Raw genomic sequence first — 22,291 nt, 5'->3', positions numbered from 1 at the left:
GCAGTGCGTTTATGGAGAGAATAACCCTCAAGCCTTAAAGCTCCTCATTTACTCTTTTACGTTAACTTCTATCAGCTGGAATGCTCTCAAGGGAATTTTTTTTTTTAACACAAATAATCAGTTGCTGCTGGATTTGACTTTGGCCATCATAACCGAGAACTTGCAGGAAATTTCAGCTACAAAAATATTAGGACTGTAACTTTCCAATGCAACTTTTCAAACTTCAGTTTTTTATTGAGCCCTAGCATGCTTGTATGTAAAATGGTACTACTACACCAACCTTGTCAGATACCTCCATCTCTCTGCTGACTTAATGTGTCGGAGCTACAGCTTTGTTTTTTTTAATCACTGCAATGCCAGGAGCACAAACCTGCTCCCCTTTTACATTTTAATAATGTTTAATACATTTTTTAATTTTGTTACTTTTGTTTAATTTGTTTGTTTACTGGATGAAGCTCATAACTCCATTTTCTCTTGTCAGGGGAAAAATCTCTTACAAATATTAAAGAAAAAAATGGCAGAAAAATATATTCAGTTTTTCTATAAGCATATTTAAAATTAATTTTCATTTTTCTCATTTGAGGAAGCGTTATCGCATTGATAATCCAGCAATACTCTAGGCCAGTGGTGTCCAATTCTGGGCCTGAAGGGCCACTATCCTGCATGTTTTAGTTATTTCCCTGCTTTTCAGCAGGTCTTCGGGTTCTGCAGAAGCCTATTAATCACTCAGTCATTCAAATCAGGCGTGTTACAGGAGAGAAACACCTAAAACATGCAGGATAGTGGTCCTCCAGGACCAGGATTGGACACCACTGCTCTAGGCCTTCTGTTTTATTTGTTTTGATACAATTTATTTAGATAAAGAGAGGTAGATCTAGTGTTTATAATTTATGTTTTTTGCTAAAGTTTGCCTTGGTTTCTGTTTCTGTTTTATATTGTATGAGTACTAGTTATTACATTATTGTTTGTTTTATTTTGTGTTGCCCCTGGGACATTTTATTAAATATTATTCTTTTCTGTTCTACACCTAGTTTGAGTTTGTAATCAGCACACCTGCAGTGTATTTGTAAGTACTTCCCTCAGTCCTTGTATGCCCAGGTTGAATTTACAGCTGAGCCAAATTTTGATCACATAAGGTTTGTTTCTCATGAACCACTGGAAATGAAACTCTCAGAACCCATTGACTGTTAAACTTTGGGAGTCAACCTTATTCACTACTGTGGCAGTCATCTTGAATGATTATTTACTGAAAGTTTAATTCATACTGAATGGAACTTAGTAAATAATCATTAGATGCACATCTACAGCTTATTAACTTTTGGAATCAACCCAATTTAAGGTGGCCAAGTGACCTTAGAAAACACAAAAAGGGCTATAATTTAAACAATTTTACAGATGTTGAGCTACAATTTGTCGCTGAGAGTCATTCACAATACATCCTTTAAGTTCTCCTCAAAATTCATGTAGAGCAGCCACAGTGAACCGTCCCTAACAGAGTCCTGCACACCCCAAGACCTCAGTCTTCTCAGCAGTTGTAGACGACTCTGGCCCTTCTTTACAGGACATCAGTGTTCCTCATCCAGTCCAATTTGTTGGTTAGGTGAACACCCAGGTATTTGTATATCCTCACAACCTCAACTTCCAAACCCTGAATGCTAATCTGTGATGGCAGTGTCCATTTTCAGCAGAAGTCGATCACCATCTCTTTTTTCTTACTGGTGTTTATGGGGTGATGGCATCTTTCACACAAGTCATAAAGTTGATGACAATCTTTCTGTATTCCAGATCATTTACCCTCGGTAAAAGTCTGGCAATGGCTATGTTGGCTAATCTTGACTAGTAAACCTGAATTCAAGATGGTAGCCACAGCTAATTAACCTTAGCAACCCCCCAAAAAGGCTATAACTCAGTCAGTTTTACAGATATAAGCTTTAATTTGATTGGCAGCAGCAGAAAGGCATTTGCAGCACAATGAGCGTTATATCTCGCAATACTGCATGAAATTGTTTTATTTTCAGGGTTTGACCAAAACAACTGCAACTCTGTCCTTTTGCAACATAAGCTGACCTTTGTCTAAAATTCTAAGTAAGTAAGTAAGTAAGTAAGTAAACTTTATTTATATAGCACCTTTCACAGACATAAAATCACAAAGTGCTTAACAGAAATGGAGACAACAATATAAAATCAGTGAACAAAATTAACAGAAAGCCAGACTGAAGAGATGTGTCTTGAGACTTACAAAATTTTGACATGTAAGGCAGTGGGTGACATTCATTATTTCAAGCAATGCTAGGCCTTTACTTTATATTTGTTTGTTTGTGAGTTTCTTTGTAACTGGCATCATTAATACTTCCTTGTGAATTGACATGGAACAATCCTTATAGTAATCACACACAATTTCTTCTCAAAAGTGTTATCAGCGTGTGTGTACCTCAGCCAGAGTCACAGAGAATTCCCCTTTCTGCTCCCAGAACCCATACATCATTTAAAATGAGGCTAACCCCCTAAACTGTCTGTCTCCTCTGACAGACACTGTGGCATCAGACTAACAAGGCCTTGACTGAAATCAGGACACATTTATCACACATACAAAAGATTAGTTTCAAAATCTGTCTTCAGACATATTCAAGTCTCAACATTTTTCTTTTGTTCTCTAACATCCACAGATCATATCTGCGAGTGGTGGACACTGTTATTATCTTGTCAAACTGGCAGTCTGTGTTGTTCTTGAATATTTTATATTCTGTGCAGTGCTTTCCTCTGTTGCAGCTGTATTCTAAAAGGTAATAGATGTCTCCTTGATACTTTTACTGTATGTTTCACTGCGTGAGAAGTTTGGAAAGATTGATGTACTGCTGTTTCTCTTTTTAGTTTTACTTTAAAGGATTGTTTTAAAGCAATTATGACCAGTTTCATTTGGTCAGAATTTGGCTCATAATAAAAACATACATTACATTCATAACATAGCAAGCCAGCAATATAAAACCTCCATACACCATAACAATATCATTTTAAAAGACATTCATTTGCTATACCTGCGTGATCGTGTTCGGGGTCACAGCAGTCACTGGGCAACAAGTGGGCCACATAAAGATGAACAAGCATTCACACTCGCATTCATATGGTAGGTCAATTTTGAATCTCCTCACAATCATGGGGAAAATTTGCAAATTCTACACAGCAAGGCCCCAGCTGGGAGTTGAACCTACAACCTTTTTGTTGTGAGGCAATGGCACTAACTAACTGCACGACCCCACAGCCTACAACATGTATGTGACAGTAAAATATAACTAGACTTAACCAGGTAAATGCAAAGACAGAGACACAAAAGTAATGATGTTTTGTATAACAGCTAAGATGTTCACTCTGTTTTAGATGGACTAGAAAATATATTTAAACTGCATTTATCTTGTATAAATATATGGTGCTGTTTAGAGAAGTAGTTTTTTTTGCTTCGGAAACTGAGTGTGATGACAAAGAATTATCTAAGTGGCAGCCATAATGGGAGCTATTTGAATTCTTTAAAATGCAAAAAAGAAAAGCTTCAGTGTTTGATTTATTACCTCCTTTGCCACAGGAAACACCGGACCTTCCTTTATGAAGGGAAAGGAAATTATTCTATCCAATAACTCTTTGTGGTCACATCTTTCAAAGTGACACTAGCACAGTTTTACTTGTCAGAATTCATGTAAATAAATATAATGTCAGGATTGTGTGTGCAGCAAAGGTTAGCAGCTTTGGAAAACACGCTGAGCCTTTTTTCTTTACTTTTATAAACTACCAACCCTTTTATTGATGTAATATATTTTATTTTATATATTTTTGCTAACACAATTTATACTTTATAGCTGCTCTAATACAGAGAAACAAGAATGGATTAGCCAGACTTTTTAATGTTTTTGTTAAAAACTGTTTGAACAGCAGGCATTTCAGTGCTCCTGCCGCACAGCTTAGTGTAAATATGGTCAAATTCTCACTGCAGTGCAGCACTCTTTCTTGAAGTCCTTACAAGTTTCTCCTGCAAACCTTCCTTGACCTTATAAGGTTTTGAAATGAGGTGAAGAGTTTAGAAAGAAGACAATATGGAGGTAGTTTTTTTTTCTGTGCACACACACACAGACCCTTTATTTATTATGTTAACCAATGGAAGCACAGAAAGCCACACATGCTGACTCACACTAAAGGCACACTGATTGTTTAAGTAGCATGTGCAAGAAAGAAAAATACTGTGGTGTGTGTATAACCTTCAGTAAAGATGGTCCCGACAATACATGATTTAAACATGGGTCCCAGTAATGCATAAAGGCCAGAATAAGTATATATCGTTGAAACAAATCTGTCTTGCTGGCTACATGGTGGTGCAGTTTCTTAGAGCCATTGCCTCAGTGCAAGGAGGTCCTTGGTTTGGCTATCAACTGGGTGTGTAGAGTTTCTGTTCTCCGCAAACCTGTGTGGTACTCATGTTCCTCCCACAGTCCTAAAGCATGCATGTCAGGCTAATTGAAGATTCAGAATTGGCTCCAGGAATAAGTGTGCACAGCTGTTTGTCTCTATGTGGGCCTGTGATGGACTGGCAATCTGTCCAGAATGTACCCCAACTCTCACCTGTAGGCAATTGGACATAGAAACTAGCTCCTGTGATAATAAACAGGATCAAGTAGGCATAGAAAAATGATGGATAAACAAATCTGTGTGTAGAATTGTCATGGGCCTTGTCTTTCTTATGGGGTGTCAAGAGACAAAGACATGGGGTATAATGTTAAAATCCAGGGTGAAGACTTAGTTCAAAGCTAGGTTCAGTCCTAAGATAAGATGTGCAGTGGTTATATTCTTTATTAGAATTTAAAACTTGCACTTTTAGAAGGAATGTACATATTTTATCCACTGCCTTTCATGTCAGCGTTTTAAACTAAGATTATCTTGTGTTGACAAATGACACAATTAGAACATTTTTTGGTTAAACCTTTCCAGTCACATTATGCCCAGTCTCAAGTGATACTGCAATAACTGTGAGGATCTGGGTTTGGCTCCGCCTTGTGGGCAGCTCCTCTAATCATTCCTTCACAGGTGTTCCAGTTTCCACTGATAAGACCAGCCAGTACTTAAGCAGCAGGCTGGGATCAGATCTTCGCTGGAGCATCGAACCTTCTGGGTTAGATTCTCCGCCTCAGCGTCTAACCTAACTCATGCTCCTTATGCTAATCACGTTCTCTGTTTGTGCCTACGACTCAGGTTTTTTCCACGCCACGACTACGGATCTAAAGAACTACTTACCTGGATAAACCACGGATACTTACCTCGCTGCAAACTGGCTCTTCTTCTGGACCTACTGGAACCACTCTGCTCCTCCTCGATGCCGCAACCCTCCTCTAGGAACTGTAAGCAAACAAAGAGACATTGAAATCCTTGCGACCATTTTGGAACAGAATTGTACCCGAGACTCACCCAGTTCTCCTTCTCTTGCAGACTCCTCCAGAAACTGACCACTGTATATAGCTTCACCTGTAAATAAATGCACTTACCGTTATCCTCGTCTCCGTGTATGGTTTTGGTTTGCTCTCTGGACAAAAACTCTTGAGTTTATGACAATAACTTGCTCAATACTTTAGCATTCAGTGTATTGTGAGAGGTTTTCAGTTACTACATCGCTTTTTAGCTCAGTTTCTGTAAAACTGACTGAGTTATAGCCATTTTGTGTTTGCTAAGGTGGATTTAGATGAAACAGCCATCTTGAATTGGGTTGACTCCAAAAGTTAATTAGTGTAGATGTACATCCAATGATTAATTTCTGAAAGATTGAATAAAAACCACATTGAGGGCAAGAAGATATTTTGCTAAAAGAAAAATAGAGCCAACTCTAGTAGTTAATGGCAAAGTTTAAAACACAACTCTCGAGCAATCTCTTTGCACTTAGAGTATGTTGGGCATGACTTTTAGCTACTACCACATCAAATTTTCTCACATCTGTATAGACATTTTTGTATAGCCAAGTATAGCCATTGTTGTGTTTCCTAAGGTCAGTTGGGTGTTGCAGCCATCTTGAATTGGGTTGACTCCAAATGGTAATCAGTTGTAGATGTGCATCCAAGGATTACTTTCTCAAAGTTTCATTAAAATCCATCCTCTGAGCCACAAGATATTTTGCTCACATGACAGACAAAGAAACACACATACACATGCACAAACACACACACTCACACACAGAGACAAAGACGGGGAAAAACATTATTGCTCTTTGCCTTTTCGGCAGCAGGTAATGTTAAATTTCTTGACAATGACTGTAAGTCAGGGTGAAGTGATGAAAACACAAATTTATGTGCGTGTCTCTGTGTATGCCTGTCTCTAAGATCATCTGTCTACATTCCAGATAATTAGACAGGCCAGCAGCTGAGTCCCATTAGCCTTGATTACAGCATTCAGTTCTACAGGGTAGAAAAAGAGGAAAGATCTCTGAGGAGAGAGGGAGTACAGTGCTGCACACACTGAAGCTTTAACACATTATGTCTCCTGCAAGAGGCTTTGTCAGTGGAATGTTTATGAATAGGTTTCATACCAGTGAATTGACATAATTTCTTTTTTTAGCAGTTCAATCCACAAGTTTTTAAAGTGTAAAGCAGTCTCACCCAGAGGGGCGACAAGATATTAACATTTTGAATTACATATAGCATTAGTTATCGAAGAAAGATCATATAGAAAAGCCTATATTTGTGTGGTTTATTGAGAAGTATAGTTTAACAAATTCACAAATTTCAAAAATGCAATTTTTTTCCAAATTGTATCAAAGTTAGAAACAAAGAAATACCTTGAGTATTTCTTTGAGTATTGTTTTTGGTGCAAAGGCGAAGCATTTGTGTGTGTGTTAAGTTGTTTTTGTGTACCTTTAGCAAAATATCTCAAGAATCATTAATGAATTTTAATCAAACTTTCAGAAAAGTCATAATTTACCGTACATGTACAACTGTTAACAAAATATCTCGGAACCTGCTGGATGGATTGTAATGAAACTCTCAGAAAGTGATAATTGGATGCACTTCTAAAACTGATTAATTTTTGGAGTCACCCCAATTCAAGATGGCTGCCTAAGCTAACTGACCATAGCCTACACAAAAAATGGCTATACCTCAGTGAGTTTTAGAAACGTTAAGCTGAAATTTGGTGCTACTAGCTGACAGTCGTTCTCAACACATACTTCAAGTGCTAATGGATCATGCAACATTTGACAAGCTTTGAAATGTTGAATGAGATTGTGCATTATGTTATTTTCAAGGTTTGTGGTTTGAGCAAAATGGCTGAACTCTGTCATTCCTTGCCATAAGATGATCTTAGTTTAAAACATTGACATTAAAGGTGTCAGGTGATATGCTTACCTTTAGAGAACAGTAGGTTTTTAGTTTAAAAATGAAGTCCTTTTTTTCAGAGTCATAAAAAAAGAAATATCTCGAGCCAAAGTGTTTTGATTATTTTTTTTTTAGCATCTGCCTTGTCAGGGTTTCTTCAAACTAAAATATTTGGCTTTTTTGGCTCAGCTGATTCCTGCAGCAATTTACTCTGCAGCCAGCAAATGATTACTTTAGACAAGTATCTCATTTTTCCAAACTGTGGCTGAAGGGGGGCTCAGTCTCACTCTAATATGTGCAACTAATGCACTTGTGTTTCATATTTTTACAGCATGTATGTTTTTCTGTTTGACTTCTTACAAAGGAAGGCTGGACATTTTTCCTCCCAGCAATGTTGCTGCACAAAATAACCTGTCATAGTCTTTCAGTCAGTTTAAATGTTACAACAACCACATTCACTTTTACTCCTCTTGTAACATATGTGTGGTCACTTTGAAGAATCAGCAAGTACATCTTACAACACCACATGCATTATTTCAACCAGGACGGGGCAGTTTTTAGTCTATGCATCTATCAGCACTGAAATTAAACAACACAAAACGTTTATTTCAAATCACACCCAGGGGAGATTAGGTTTCTCAACATCTGAGGCCTTCTGCTTTGTATTCAGCCGACGAGATGTTTATTTAATTCACCCAGGGCTTCTCTGTCTGCACGTCCTCCTCCACCCTGTCTTCGTCTCTCTCTCTCTGTGCATATCTCTCTTTCTCCTCCATCTCCAGCTGACCCTCTTGGTTGGTTTCAGTGTCTCAGGATGGGGTGATTGATCTCTGCTCTGGACAGCTGGAAGACAAGCAGCCGGCAGTCTGGTGTGCAGCAAGGACTGCTCTCTGCTCAGACTCTGATGAATTACTGTCCTTTTAATACACAGTAAAGACTGCGTGGGTGAAAAATGAAAAAGAGGCGATGAGAGGGGAAGGAGCCATGATGAAACTGCAATGCCATGAGCAAAGAAAAACTGTGGAGAGCCGTGCAAAGATAAAAAAGGAAATATGCACATTTGTTGTGAGCTGGAAATTAACTTCATTTGTGACTAAAATGCAAGAGCTCTCTGTGTGTTATGAAAGACCATTTTTTGCTTTAAATGGATCTTATAAAGTGTGAAGATGAAGTCAGAATATTATAAAAAAAAACAACAACTCACAAAATCAATTTTTTGTTGAAACATCCTCTCACTTGGTAAAACAGTGATGCCATGTAAGCACACTTCTAACCACTTCACAGCAACTGGAGAGTAGAAAAAGCAGAAAAAGTTGCACTTCTCCTAAATGCCACCACTTAAAAGGCCTCTAACTGCAAAATTTAATTATGTTTAAGCATAACCTCAGAGCTCTAAAGCTAATTATTCACAAAAAAAACCTAGTGAAGAATTTATTTGACCTAACTGAAACATTGCAGTTTATTGGTGCCTAAAGAAAGAAAATTGTAATGAACTTCATGATCTTATGAAACAGTGTTTTTAGATTTAAACTCTTGAATACGCAGCACTCACATAGACAGAAAATTAAAAAGGTTGCTAATTCATTTGAATAGTCTTGACAGTATTTTATATATTCTGAAACATACAACAATGGAACATTTTTTGCACTGAAAATCCTCGTGTTTTAGATAGGTGCAAAGCAGAATGATTGAAGGTGTTGCACTGAGTTGTCTGTAGCTCTATACCTTTTCTGTTTCTTTTCACAGCTGGTTAAAATAATGTCTTCCAGACACAGACTTTGTACTCTGACTTTACACACAACAACACATTTCCTCAACACATTTAGGAGATTGTCATCAATCCATTGAGTCATGTTCTTGGACACAGTCTTCCCTCTTTAGTGTAGATAAACACAAAAATATTCACAGATTGATTCTTCTCTTTTCACAGTTTTCAAAATGAGTGTGTGCCAGTTTTTGTTGGCAAAAACATTTATATGTAACTCCGCTACTGCATCCTCCATATCTGGAGAGGAGTTACACAGAGCTGTCGTCCAACAGACTGCTGCCTGACCGTTACTTTACACCAATGTATTTGTCAAAATGAAAAGTAATATTTATATTTATTTTGTTTTTACCCATGTGTGTGTGTGTGTGTGTTTGTCATGTTAGTAAAATAACTCTTGAGCCGCTTGACAGATTTTAATAAAACTCAAGAATTAATTGTTGGATGTACATCTACAACTGATTACTTTTTAAGTTAACCCAACTAAAGATGATTGCCATAGCTAACCAGCCTTTGCTGACCCAAAAATGGTGACAACTTAGTCAGTGTTCCAAATACTGGTCTAAAACTTAGTTTGTTAGTTGCTGAGTCATTCATAATGCATACTGAGATCACTTAAAGATTATGTGAGATCTTGCAATGTTATGTGAGACTGCAAATACCATTTTTAAGATTGATCAACACAGCTGTAACTTCATCCCTTCTCAGTGTATGATTTTAGTTTAAAACACTGATATGAAAGACTGCAGGCAATATGCATTCTTTCAAATAATGGGAGGCCTTTAATCAATATCATTTTTGTTTACAATCAAGTGAAGATAAAATGTGTTATACTTTATTTACCTTAGAATGAGCAAGTTTTTAGAAGATGTTACAATTTCCTATTCTTACCCTTTTGCCATATTAGTGTGGTAATTTTAGATCAACTAACGAAACAGGTACAAAATTTCTGTAGTTTTCTTGACTTTTCTTGACAATCAGTGGTTTTCCTGCGTAGTTTAAAAGGAACAATAAAGGGGTGGGGTTTTTATTTGGTTGTAATTAGTCATTGAAGCCATTAGACGTGACCATATTTCACACTCTGAACATGGAAAATAGATTACCTTGAATCTATCAGGTGAAAACCTTCTTTTTCTAGGTTAGCTGGAGTTAAGTCCTAACTCAGCATTACACAAACATGATGCAGGTGTAGAAGAAACCTTTGTGTGAAATACAGCACATCACCGTAGAATTTTTGCAGAATTAAACATGAAAACATTCATAGTTAATGTCCTTTCATCACAAATAAAATGATTTCCATTTTGTGCCTATTTGACTACTTTTCATAACTGTGTTTCACAGGAATATGCACATATGAGTCACTAGCAGCAACTGAAGTGACCTGAGATTAAATGATGAGGTAATCAGAATCTTCATGATGACTGCCCCCCTCCAGTCATCATGAAGCGAGGGATAAAGTGTATATCTCCGATCTTTAATGAAACCCTGGGGATTTTAGGGTTTAGGGTTCATAAAGTATTTATGATATGTTCATTAAGTATTGATTAAGCCGTTAGAGAGCGTTTAGACACCCAGACAATCATTATAGGAGGTTAGAATTTGGCTTGAGGATGAAGAAGACATAAGAAGACAGAAATATAGACAGATAAGGGGGATGCTGAGAGAGATAAATGGAAATGAAGTAAAATAAAGATGAAGGCAGTGTGAACCCACTGGAAACTGTAAGGAAACACGAAGGTTAGGAGAAGAACGAATGAAAAGAAAGATGAAGTTCCACTCTTTAAATATTAACTAAATATTCAGATAGTGTTTTAGTCAGCAAGGCTGCTATTAAAGAAGATTAGGTTTTAATCCGATGTGGAGGAGGGGTAAATAGCAAGTAAGGAGATGAAAAAAAGGGGGAGGATGCATGAGATTGAATGAAAATTTAGCACAGAAAAGAGGTGGGCTAAAGAAGGCAAAGTAGAGGCAAGAACAGGTGGGCTAAAGGAGGAAATGAGCAGAAATATGTGTAGTTTGTAAGGAAAAAAAGAGAGAACTTGTACTGTAATGAATAGAAACGACTTGTCATAATCACGTACTTCTTTATGAAAGTGCTCTTCCATTTGTTTTCAAGGCGTTTTTGCTCACTCTGCTCTACCTGCTCATTTCTGACAGAGCTGTGAAAGGTTTTGATGTGCCATTTTTGGTGTGAAGAGTTTCTATTTAGGATGGGAGCAGAATTGCCAAGAAACTGGATGTTCGAGTGTCATCTCAGCTCATACCCATGCACACTGGCACTCAAACAACCCTGGCCTTTTCCCACAGGTTTTAGAACCACTGCTTTGCCCTCGCTTTAACCTCTGTATCTTCAGCAGGTGTTGTTGAGTTGCAGGGTAACCAGGAAGTTGTAGGAAGAAGATGCACAGACCTGCTATAACGATGCAGCAATGAGGCTTAATGGGGCTGAAAACACAAGCTGACTGGCTGGCAGGCAGGCCACCCAGTAAAGGAGGGGCACAGTTGGTGCGAAGCTGTTTCCAGCTCATGACAGATGTTACAAAGAGAGTCAGAGTGACAAAGAGACCCAGCTAGCAAGGAGACGAATAGAGAGAGCGAGACAGAAAGAGTGGAAGAGGGTGGTGAGTCGTTTGCAACATGCAGAGTGAGAGATCACTGTGAGGTAACTTTGTGTAAACAGCAACTTTAGGCAAAGTCAAGCAGAGTTCATTCACTTTTGGATGCTTCACCTCTCTCTTAAAATTACACATTGTGTCACACACATCATTTAGTTTGAGGTTTATTTGGAGCTAATTGACTTTAAATTGTAACAACTGATGTGCATAATTGTCTTCAGTGTTTTCTATAGGATTTGTGTATCTGAAAGGGATATTTTAGATCTTTTGAAGTGGGGTTAAGTGGAAAAATTCTGAACAATTAATGTTGTAGAGTGCAGAGCTGCAAGAACTTATGGAAAATGTTCAGTGTGGCAAATATGGACATTATTATGCTGATGAATGGTTGGAAATGTGCATGGTTATCTTCAATAACCTGTATCCACTGTTCTTCTGTTCATGTTAAGGGTATGTTATTTTGTCAGGTTGAGTTGTTTTTTTGGCACAATGAGCTTTAGGATAAGGCAGCAATAGGCCTTTACTCAAAAACACTTATCCCAGACTGTGCTTGGTTTGGGTGGAGAGCAGTAGACCTTGACTGGAGACACTTTTGAGCTGGTGAGAGAGCCCTTTGAAGATCTTGATTAGGCCATCTTGTGCACTGCTAAGGCATCTGAAGACATAAGGGATGGTGAGTCTGTTTTCTTTACATAAGTCACTGAAGTAGTTTAAAAAAAACTCCCTGACTGTAGGGCACCAGGGGTGGACAAAATTCACCCTGAGATGGAAGAAGCTCTGGAAATTGTTGAACTTTCATAATTTACACACCTCTTCAGTGGTGATCAAGACAACACCTGTGGAGTGGCAGACTGGTGTGGTGAGAGAAAGGTGGCCTGCACCTTTTGGGGCAAAACTCTGCTCAACCTCCTTAGGAAAATTTACTGTAGAGTTTTGGGAAGGGTACTTGAACATATTGTCAAACCTTTTTTCTTTATGCTTATTAGTCCTGTCTGCATCTGGTTGTTAGACCTGGAGAAGACTTATGATTGTACCAAAAGGGGTTTTGTGAGGAGTGCAGTGGGAGTATGGCATGCCTGGGTCACAGGATATAAAGTCTGTGTATAACCAGTTCAAGTGCTGTGTGTCTCTGATGCAATTGGACTCCACCAGGGCTGCTCCAGTTCACCAATCCTGTTTGTGGTATTCATGGACAGGATCTTAGAGTGTAGTTCTTGAGAGAAAGTGATCTGGTTGGAAAATTCAGGGTTTCATGCTGGTCTTTTGTGTATGATGCAGTTCTGTTGGTATCTTCAGAACTTGACTGTCACCATGCACTAGAAACAATAGCAAAATGATGCAGAAGGTGAACTGATGGATTGGGGATTCCTCTGCAGCAACAAGAGCACTACTCTGATTTGCGGTGGTAAGTCGCAGCTGAGCTAAAAGCCAAATTTACTGATATGTTCCAACCTTCACCTACCCCAGAGAATACACAAAATTTGCTTTAGGGACTATTTACCCCCTCAGGCCTGGGAAACTTCAGAGTGTTGTTAGGGAGGAGGATGTTTGGGTTCCCCTTTTGGAGTTATTGCTAAGCCTATAATAAATACTGTAGATAAGTTCATCACTGAGCAGCCATCAGAGCCACATAAGTCATAAGCTCTCATGAAACATTACAGAACTATTTACAGCAACAATAGAAGCACTGAAGGTGCTGAGTTTCCAAATAGCTTTTATGAAATTACAAAGTATTTTTTTCTGTAATTTATGGAACATGCCTGTGTTGTGCTTTTTTCGTGAAACGAGTTTTGTAAAATAGAACCCCCTCCCCCTCCCCCCAACCTCAAGCCCTGCATTCACAGCACTTTAATTTGCAAGCGCCACACAGAGAGATTGTGATCTCCTGCGGTGGATCATTTGAACTGCATGCTGCCAAACAGAGGACAAAAAAACAGCACTATACTTGTCTAACGAACTGAGTGGCACTGAGAAGCAGGCACCTTCTTTCTTTGTTGCTGACAACCTATAATGTCAGTTTATATGATCTGTACTAACCATTTTTCAAGAAAAGATTTATTAAATGTATGTATGAAATTGAAATTTCATTTTTTATTAAGTAGCTTTTTTTCTTTAATGAGAACAAGCTTTCTTTGCAGTCCACTGGTTGTTATTGTCACTAAGCTGTCAAATAGGTGTTTTCAGTAAATGATCTTCAGCTGTCTGAGATGAGATAAAACACTTCTTCTATTTTACCCCTTGAATTTAAGGCTTATGTTGATCATTCCTTCTTAATCTTCTCTTGTCTTTTCACAGCAACAGGAGCAGGACCCCACCAACCTCTACATATCCAACCTGCCGGTCTCAATGGACGAGCAGGAGCTGGAGAACATGCTGAAGCCCTTTGGTCATGTCATATCCACACGGATACTGAGGGACGCCAATGGTCTGAGCAGAGGAGTTGGCTTTGCCAGGTAAATATGTAAAGTCAAACACATAAACCCCTCTAGGGTTTGTACGATGCTATCGTGGAAAATGAAGACGTAAATATAAACCTTACATACTGAACTCATTTTTGACCCTTGACCTTTATACAAAGTTATATATGTTTTTCTGCACTCTCCGAGTTGGTGACCTCAGGATCAGAGGCAACTCAAGTGAAAATGGTGACAATTAAATTTTATCTACAGAAACCAGAACTACTGAAAATAAATGGAGGTGATAATTAAAATATTGTAAGAAGTTTTCAACCTGTGGTTATCTAGCTGATTAATCTTTTTTTTTGTAGATTTTATCAAAGACTTTTTTTTTGCTCATGCCAGAGTATTTTTTTATTATGGTCCAGGTTTGTTCTAAGAGCAGTAAATGTACTATGATAACATATATTATTGGCATTAAAAAAAAAAAACTTTAAAGGGTTTAGAATTTGTTTCTTCTCCAACACACACACTCGTTTGGCAACTATCACTATCAAGCCAAGTAAAAAAGAAGACTTTCCTTTTTTGCAGGTAAATATAGGTTCAAATTAAAGAATATATTTGGCTGGAGTTTCACTGATGCTGTGAAACACACTTTACTTTTCAGTGATCAGTCAGATGGATCTTCTATCCTCTAGGCATGCAATTTTATGATGTAAAGATGAACTAGATTCAAAGTCATAGAGATTTATATACAAAGTTGCCTCTATATGTGTCTAAAAATAAGACAATAAGCCTAATTATCCTTATTTTTTACATTGCCAATTACAGCCAATCGCTGTACATTGCTCTACCTGACACCACCCTACTCTTCTGCATTTGTGTGTGTGTATGTGCTTGTTTGTGTGTGTTTGTGTGGTCATCTCAGTTACATCACAGTTTTCCAGTGATTAGAATGCATTCAGGGATTCATTCTGGGTCACTGACTGTATAAAGAAAACCCAAGACTAACACAGAGACATACATCCTAAACACACACACAGTCTGTCCTCTCAGCCACAGTTTCTCTCTTCCGCACACATACACACTCACAGACACACTGGCTTTTGCTTGCCAAGCAGGCAATTAGTCATTGAGCTGCGATTGGGTGAGCAGAGCTGAATAGGGGCAGACAAAGAGGACATGACACACAACAGATCAGACTGAATGGAGCTTTTAAATGGGGACAAAGGAGAGGAAACCCCATAGAAAACACACACACACACACACACACAGCCTACCTAAGACATTTTTCAAAACGATACAAACACACTCAGGTACTGATAATTTAACTGGCAACCATTTATACTCACTAAGATGTAGGACACATATAGCTGTATTTCCAGGCTCTCACATCCAAAACCAGTTCAGTTTTTACACAAGCCACAGAGTCTTTTGTGCTGGAGTGATTGTACTGAAGCCCATCTGTTTTCTCTCTGTCGCAGGATGGAGTCAACGGAGAAGTGCGACGTAGTGATCCAGAATTTCAATGGAAAATTTTTGAAAACCCCTCCAGGCATGACAGGTATAAACTGACATTTACACAGTAAATTTAGCTGGGTTTGACTCAGTACATTTTGATTACTCATTATTGTCATCAAGCCTAAAATCACTTTTCACTTTCTGTGGAAGTATTTTTTTCCCCTCTTGGTACAGTTGTGTGGGTTCGGGGGAAATACAAGTGGTCACGCTCAACAGGAAAATACGTTCTGATGGAATATCTGATCTCATTTACCTGCTCCACATGCAAACAGACACTCAGCTGTCAGCTGAGCAACAAACGTGACATCAGCAAGTCAGCTGCTGTCTCAAATATCTTCAGTTACCTGAACTATGTCGTTATTCAGACATGTTTCCATCAGCTCATCAGCAGACTGTCAGCTGTTTTCCACACAAAATCGCTATGCACACATGAGCTGTATGTAAGTGGCTACATACTGTTAGAAAGCTGAGATTTTTGTGGTTTTATATTTGCAGAGAGTTTATGATTAGGTGACCACGGTGGGTGCAATTAACTTTAACAACAATCAAAACAAAAGTCACAGTGCAGAGTAAGCCTATAAAGCTTCCTGGTAATCTACTGAGTGTAATCATCTGAGAAAACACTCTTATTTCATTGGCAACAATCCTCACAATCTAGTTCACTAAATCTTTTAAGCATACTTTTTTTTTTTACTATGTTTCTATGGGAGTGAAGTCAGGTTAGTGGGTGGTCCTTCAGTGTGGCCAAGCATAGATTTCTGTTCAGACTGCCAATCAAATGAGGACACCAGTGTGTCAAACCACCTCTTGCTGTGGACTTAGCCATCAGATCTGAATGTGTCCTGAATTTGGCCCGAGAGTTTTCACATCTGTATTTAAAGATGTCCACTTATTATCAAATCCCCCTGAACACATGCTAGTGCCAAGTCTAAACAGTGCCTAACTTTCAGTGTAACTAAGACCTTTTTTCAACTAAGACCTAAGGACTTCTTTTTTTCTAAGGCTGAAACAACAAAACGCTTTGACGTATTCACAAAAACCGTGTGGACAGGGCCTAATAAATTAATTTGACATTAAGTCAACTATTAGTACTCTTAGAAATACCCACTCAGTAACATTTATTATGTCAATAATAATCATTAATAATGAATTCATGTTCCCATGAATTAATTAACACTGTATTTTATCCGTTTACTTGCTCCACTTTTTGGTTTGACTGCTGTCGGAGGACAAAGCAACGCAAGTGCCGTTGATGATACATCATCATCCTCTCTCCTTTCTCTTATTCTCTCCTTCCCTCCAACTCTTTAGACCTCTTAAGTTGATTTAGTAGCAAGGTCTGCTTGCTTATTACTTCCTCTGCTCAGACACAGGCTTAAATAACTTTACGTATCAGGCACTTGTACATACACAGACAGAAAAAAACTTCTCTGTCTAGTTGCCACTAAATAAATAGGAAAACTTGTTGCATTTTTATATTAACACACACACACAAAACTGAGGAGTATGCAAAGAAAAGACAGATAATGAAGCGAGAAGAACAGTGAAAGAGTTTTTTTTCCTTTAAACTGTTGATCATTATCTATAGATTGTATCCCCTCTCTCTCTTCTGAAACATCAAAAACATTTTTATTGGCTCTGAATTATCTTTAGTTTAGCCAGCCATTTCTGGCTTCAACGTGAAAGACATTACTGGTAATGCCACAGATGCCAAATGTAAAACAGGTCAAATGTGAAGAATAGAGTGAGATTTCCCTGTTGTTGTCTGGCCTATTCAGGACTATGTGAACCTGTCTGACTAAGACAGAAATGTAATAGACTTTTATTAGTGTGCCAGATTTCCACACTGTGGGTTTATCCATGATAACTGCTGTATGTTTCTTATTATTGCCATCAGTTAACAGTAGACCATTGTGACCTTCCAGCATAAAGCAAGGAAAATATCCTTGTTCAGTCACTGACATGTGGTAACTGAAAGGCAATGAGGTCATATTTGAAATTAGAGCTGCCATTAATGAAAGTATCATTCCCTGAAGGAATACGCTCACTGCCTTGCATGTCAAAGTTTTAAACAAAGATCTGAAGCAAATTGCTTCAGATAGTTAGTGCTTAGATTAGGTGCTGCAAATGACTCTCAGCTACAACCACACCTGAGTTTAGCTCAGTTACTGTAAAATTAACAAAGTTGAAGCCATTTTTGTGATTACTATGGTCGATTAGTTGTAACGATCATCTTGAATCAGTTGTTAATCAGTTGTAGATGTATGTTCAGGATGTGCATCTAATATTTCTGCAAGTTTTATTAAAATTTGTCCAGTGGTTAATGAAATATATTGCTAACAGGCACACGGAGTGGACTCTAAATAGTTATTGGCAAAATTTTAAACAAAGATCTTGCTTATAATATGTGTTAGGGATTAGTATCAGCTACTACCACACCAAATTTTAGATTACAATCTGTAGAAACTGACCGAGTTATAGTGTTTTTTGTTTGTTTTTGTTTTTTTTAGGTCAGTTAGCTGTGGCAGCCATCTTGAATCAAGTTAACTCCAAAAGTTAGTTGTAGATGTACAATGATTATTTTCTGCATCCATCCATCCATTTTTTTTTTACTACTTTTTCCTTTCTGGGTCTAGGGGAGCTACTGCAAACACTCTGCAAGAGGCAGGGTACATCCTGGACAGATTGCAAGTCCATCACAGGGCAACTACTTTTTACATGTTTCATTAAAATCATTCCAGTTGTTAATGAAATAATTTGCAAACAGACAGACACACACAGGTACGGGTATAAACATTATTGCCCACCTTTGCCTTTCAACAAGGCACAAAGCCATAATGTCACCTTAACTTGCCAAAATTTGTCACTGAAAAATCAGTGCATAGAGCGCCAGATTCTCAGCAGCACTGTTGAGCTTGTAGGAACTAAAGTGTTTAACACACATAAATAGACAACCACACATAAGCTTGCAAACAAACAAAAGAAGATAATATCATTGGCAAAGACAAGCATCCTATCACATTTAATATGGAAGATGGCTGCTTAGTGAATTTTTAAATTAAAGTGTTTTTGGACCCTTGGGTGCAGCTCAGCAAAAATGCAAATTGAGTAGAAGGTAAGGTGGGTGGGAGAGTTTGTGATTCATCACTAAAGTTGAATAGGCAATAATCTGCAACTTGATCCAAATCATTTAGTCCAATGAGGGAATGAAAATAGTAGCAGAGAAACCTTTATGTTTTATCCTCTCCCATATTTCTTCAAAGACTTTATTTTCTAAATTTATTTTCCTGTTTCTTTTATCAGACATAAAACCAATGTTTGTTTGCTCTGTTGGAGTTTTTAACAGTTTCTTTAATGCCCTGCTGAAGTTTGGAGTATTTCACAGCTCCAGTAACTCGTAACAGTATGTGATCTACTCCTTGCAGTGCACCAGCCACCCACCCTGTTACCAATAAACACGTCCTTTTATTTAAACAGAAAATGTCCTAGACTGAAAACTGCATTTCAGTTCAGTAAAAGGCATTTTTTTTGCCTCTTTACCTTCACCTGCAACCATTCAGGTGTGCAGTGATCAGCCTCTTTGTGTCTGAGGTGAATACAGCATTTATAATGTCTTCATGGCTTCATGCCTTTTGATGTCAAAACCCCTACTGAGCAAGATCCAAGTGAAGAAATACCAGTATTTTTTTTATTTTACGACTTATTCTAATTAAAAAATATCATCCTTTAAAGAAATGCACATGGCCAAAAACAGGTTTTAAAAAAAATCAAAGTTTACACATAGATAACAAGTCTAAAGCATATGTTGCCGTATTTGTCATAAGCCATACATTTCTAGAAAGTGTGTTAATTAACTCTTAAAAGATTTATGACGTGAGGGCAGCAGAGATGAAATGTCCTCTCAAGGCAATAACTGTTGCTGTTGAAATGTTATCATGAAAACAAGCTAAACAAATCTTAGGATGCACCAAGTAGCATCCTCTCCTACAGGTAATTATTGCTCTACATGAAGTATCATCCAGTTATTGACCCTCATTGTTTGTCAGTAAGGTTCCATGCTACAGAATAAATAACGCTCAATCTTGTTAGTATTATCAGAAGCATCAGGAGTCTTTTCACAATGCTTGTAAATATTATAAGGTGAATAAAAATTAATTTAACCCATTACCAAAAAAATGTACATTATCCACATGGAAAAAAGGGGTATTATTTGTACAGCATTTCTGTTCTGAAAAAAAAATGTCTATTAGGATACAGAAAAGGGTTCTTTAGATTACTGCAGTGGACCTCAGTTTAATTTTAAAAGCTCAAAAATCATTTTGGACAGTTAAAAGTACAAAATTTAGAATTTAGTTGATGCTTTACCTTCTCTTTAGACAGTTAACATGAGTCAGATTTCATAATAATATTAATAGGCAGTTTCCAAGGCAGAAAAACAAAACTAAATCATAACATTTCCACGAGCAGATTTTTTTCCTCTGAAATAAAAAAGGTCTGTCTGCGATGGGCATGTCTTTTGAGGCCATACATCACTGTAACAAATTCTGCCTTTTAACATTTGCCATTTTTTGTTTGTATGCTGTGTTGTATCTAAAATCCTGGAAAAAATAAAATGAATACCAAAAAGAACACTGGCTGACAGACAAACGGCATTAGGGTCAAAGCAAACTGAGTTCCTCACACAGCTGAGGAAGAACAATCAAATAAACCCCTTAAGTGCTCCATCACTCAACTATCATCGGGGGTTAGAAAAGCAAAATGACGGCCAAATATCTGGTTCCTCCTATTGTCTCATTGGAAAGGTCTTACACCAACACAAAATGGTCTTTTGTTGTGAAACACAAGAAACAACAGAACTTAGAAACTGTTGAAAGAAACGAGCTCTGCAAAATGAAATGTTTTAAGTTAAAACATTTAACATAACGGTATGTCCCAAGTTTAAAAAAATTCCTTACTTTTTATATTTCAGGGTTTTATTGCTCCAGGAATGATTTGCACACAGTTTGTAAAGTATTCAGATGGGCTTCATTTTCTGCCAACACTGGTTCTCATTTGTGTGAAGGAAAAGTTGCATGTGCATTGTTCTTTGTTTGTTTTCATCTACACATTTTTTTAAATCATCTCGCACTATAGTCAAGAAAACGTTTCCTTCCTAGAAGGAACATATATCAGTTGCCACCCTGCATGCCATAGTTTTAAATAAAGGTGTCAGGCAATATGTTAGCAATCAAAGTATGTGCTGGGGATGTCTCTCAGCTACTGCCACACCACAGTTTAGCTTAGTATGTGTAAAATTACCATAGTTGTAGGCATTTTCTTGTGTAATAAGGTCAGTTAGCTGTGGATAAGCCTGACTGCAAAAGTTAATCAGTTGTAGATGTACATCCAATGATTACTGTTTGAGAGTTTTATTAAAATCCGTATAGCGATTCTTGAGATAGTTTGCTCACAGGCAGCCAAACAAGCACACACACACACACACACACAGGCAAATAATAAAAGCAACAGAACTTTTAACGGACCTGTCCACACGTCTGACTGGACTCCTGCAGAGTGTCGCGCTCAAGTTTTTGATGTATGTGTTTGTGTAGGCGTGTTTGTGCATGTAAACATGGGCCTGTAGCAGTTGCTCATTGTCTAATGCGAGGGGTCATTTTACAAGCCTGCACATAAAACCAACCTACAGCAAAATTGTGGTCTATATCATTTTTTATGTCTGGCTTTAATCATCTTCAAGGTTTATGTAGAGGAGAATAAGCTTAGTATCTCTCTTCCTTTTTTACAGAAATGGAGGGATGCTGTAGGAAAAGACAGGATGGTTTTTTTTTTTAGATTTTGAGACTATTTATTTTGTCATTCATCAGTCAAACTTGGCAAATTTGCTACCTTTCTGATGAAATTGTTTATAATTGACCCCAACATTAACAATCCCATGCTGAAGATGGGATTCCTCTTAAACCAAAAAAAACATGAAATGTTTGTGTCTGTGTGATAATGCTGGAGAAGAAAATCAACTGATTTATTTGACAGAAGTATCATTTTCTTACAAAGAAAGAACAAACAATAGTTTTAAATTAGCTGCAAGTTCTGCTGTCACTGTGTGGTACTTGAGAGAAGATGCAGCAGAGAAAGTGTCCTGACAGTGAACTTGATGCATTGTCAGCTGCTGTCAGCGTGGCTTTCTCTTGTCTGTCACTCCAGCAAAACAAAACAGCAACAGAGCCCAGACGAAGCCCTGTATCGAGTTTGTGCAACAGACCTCCTGTCACATATTTTCTTTTGTTCCTAAAATAGTGATCACGTATCATAGGAAGACACAAGCTTAAGTGAAAATTCAGACTCTTAAGGTGAAGTTTCACTCTTTCCCTTACAACATAAACCTTTCCGTAAAATCCCGTCTGAGTTGTTTCCAAGTTATCTGAATTTAAACACACCATAAATTTATGATGTACTTTCTGATGATATGCCAAATGTTCAAAAATTTTAAATTTGCTGAAGTCAAAAACCCCTTCAAGGTTTTTAAATGGCCTCACAGAAAATAACTAAGTCCATTTACCTCCTTAATATAAGGCAGAAGGAACATAGTTTAGGATTTTTAAAGTCACCTGTTAACATCACAGAATGCTGCAAACCTCTTTGTCATCGCTGGGGTTACCAAGG

The 22,291-nt window shown here is 37.7% G+C and overlaps 1 protein-coding gene across 1 annotated transcript in view; it reads left to right on the top strand.

Moving 5' to 3' along the window:
* LOC108232179 (RNA-binding motif, single-stranded-interacting protein 3) overlaps positions 1–22,291 on the top strand; it is a 123,828-nt gene that overhangs the window by 76,043 nt on the left and 25,494 nt on the right. Inside the window, exons 5-6 of the mRNA XM_017409795.3 lie at positions 14,010–14,167; positions 15,595–15,674. Coding sequence (XP_017265284.1) covers positions 14,010–14,167; positions 15,595–15,674 — 238 coding nt within the window. The remainder of the gene's footprint in view (positions 1–14,009; positions 14,168–15,594; positions 15,675–22,291) is intronic.

This window comes from Kryptolebias marmoratus, linkage group LG16 (assembly GCF_001649575.2).
Source record: "Kryptolebias marmoratus isolate JLee-2015 linkage group LG16, ASM164957v2, whole genome shotgun sequence".
In the NCBI taxonomy this organism is placed as follows: Eukaryota; Metazoa; Chordata; class Actinopteri; order Cyprinodontiformes; family Rivulidae; genus Kryptolebias; species Kryptolebias marmoratus.
The sequence above is the reverse complement of the archived record's forward strand: the minus strand, read 5'-3'. Positions and strand labels throughout refer to the sequence as shown.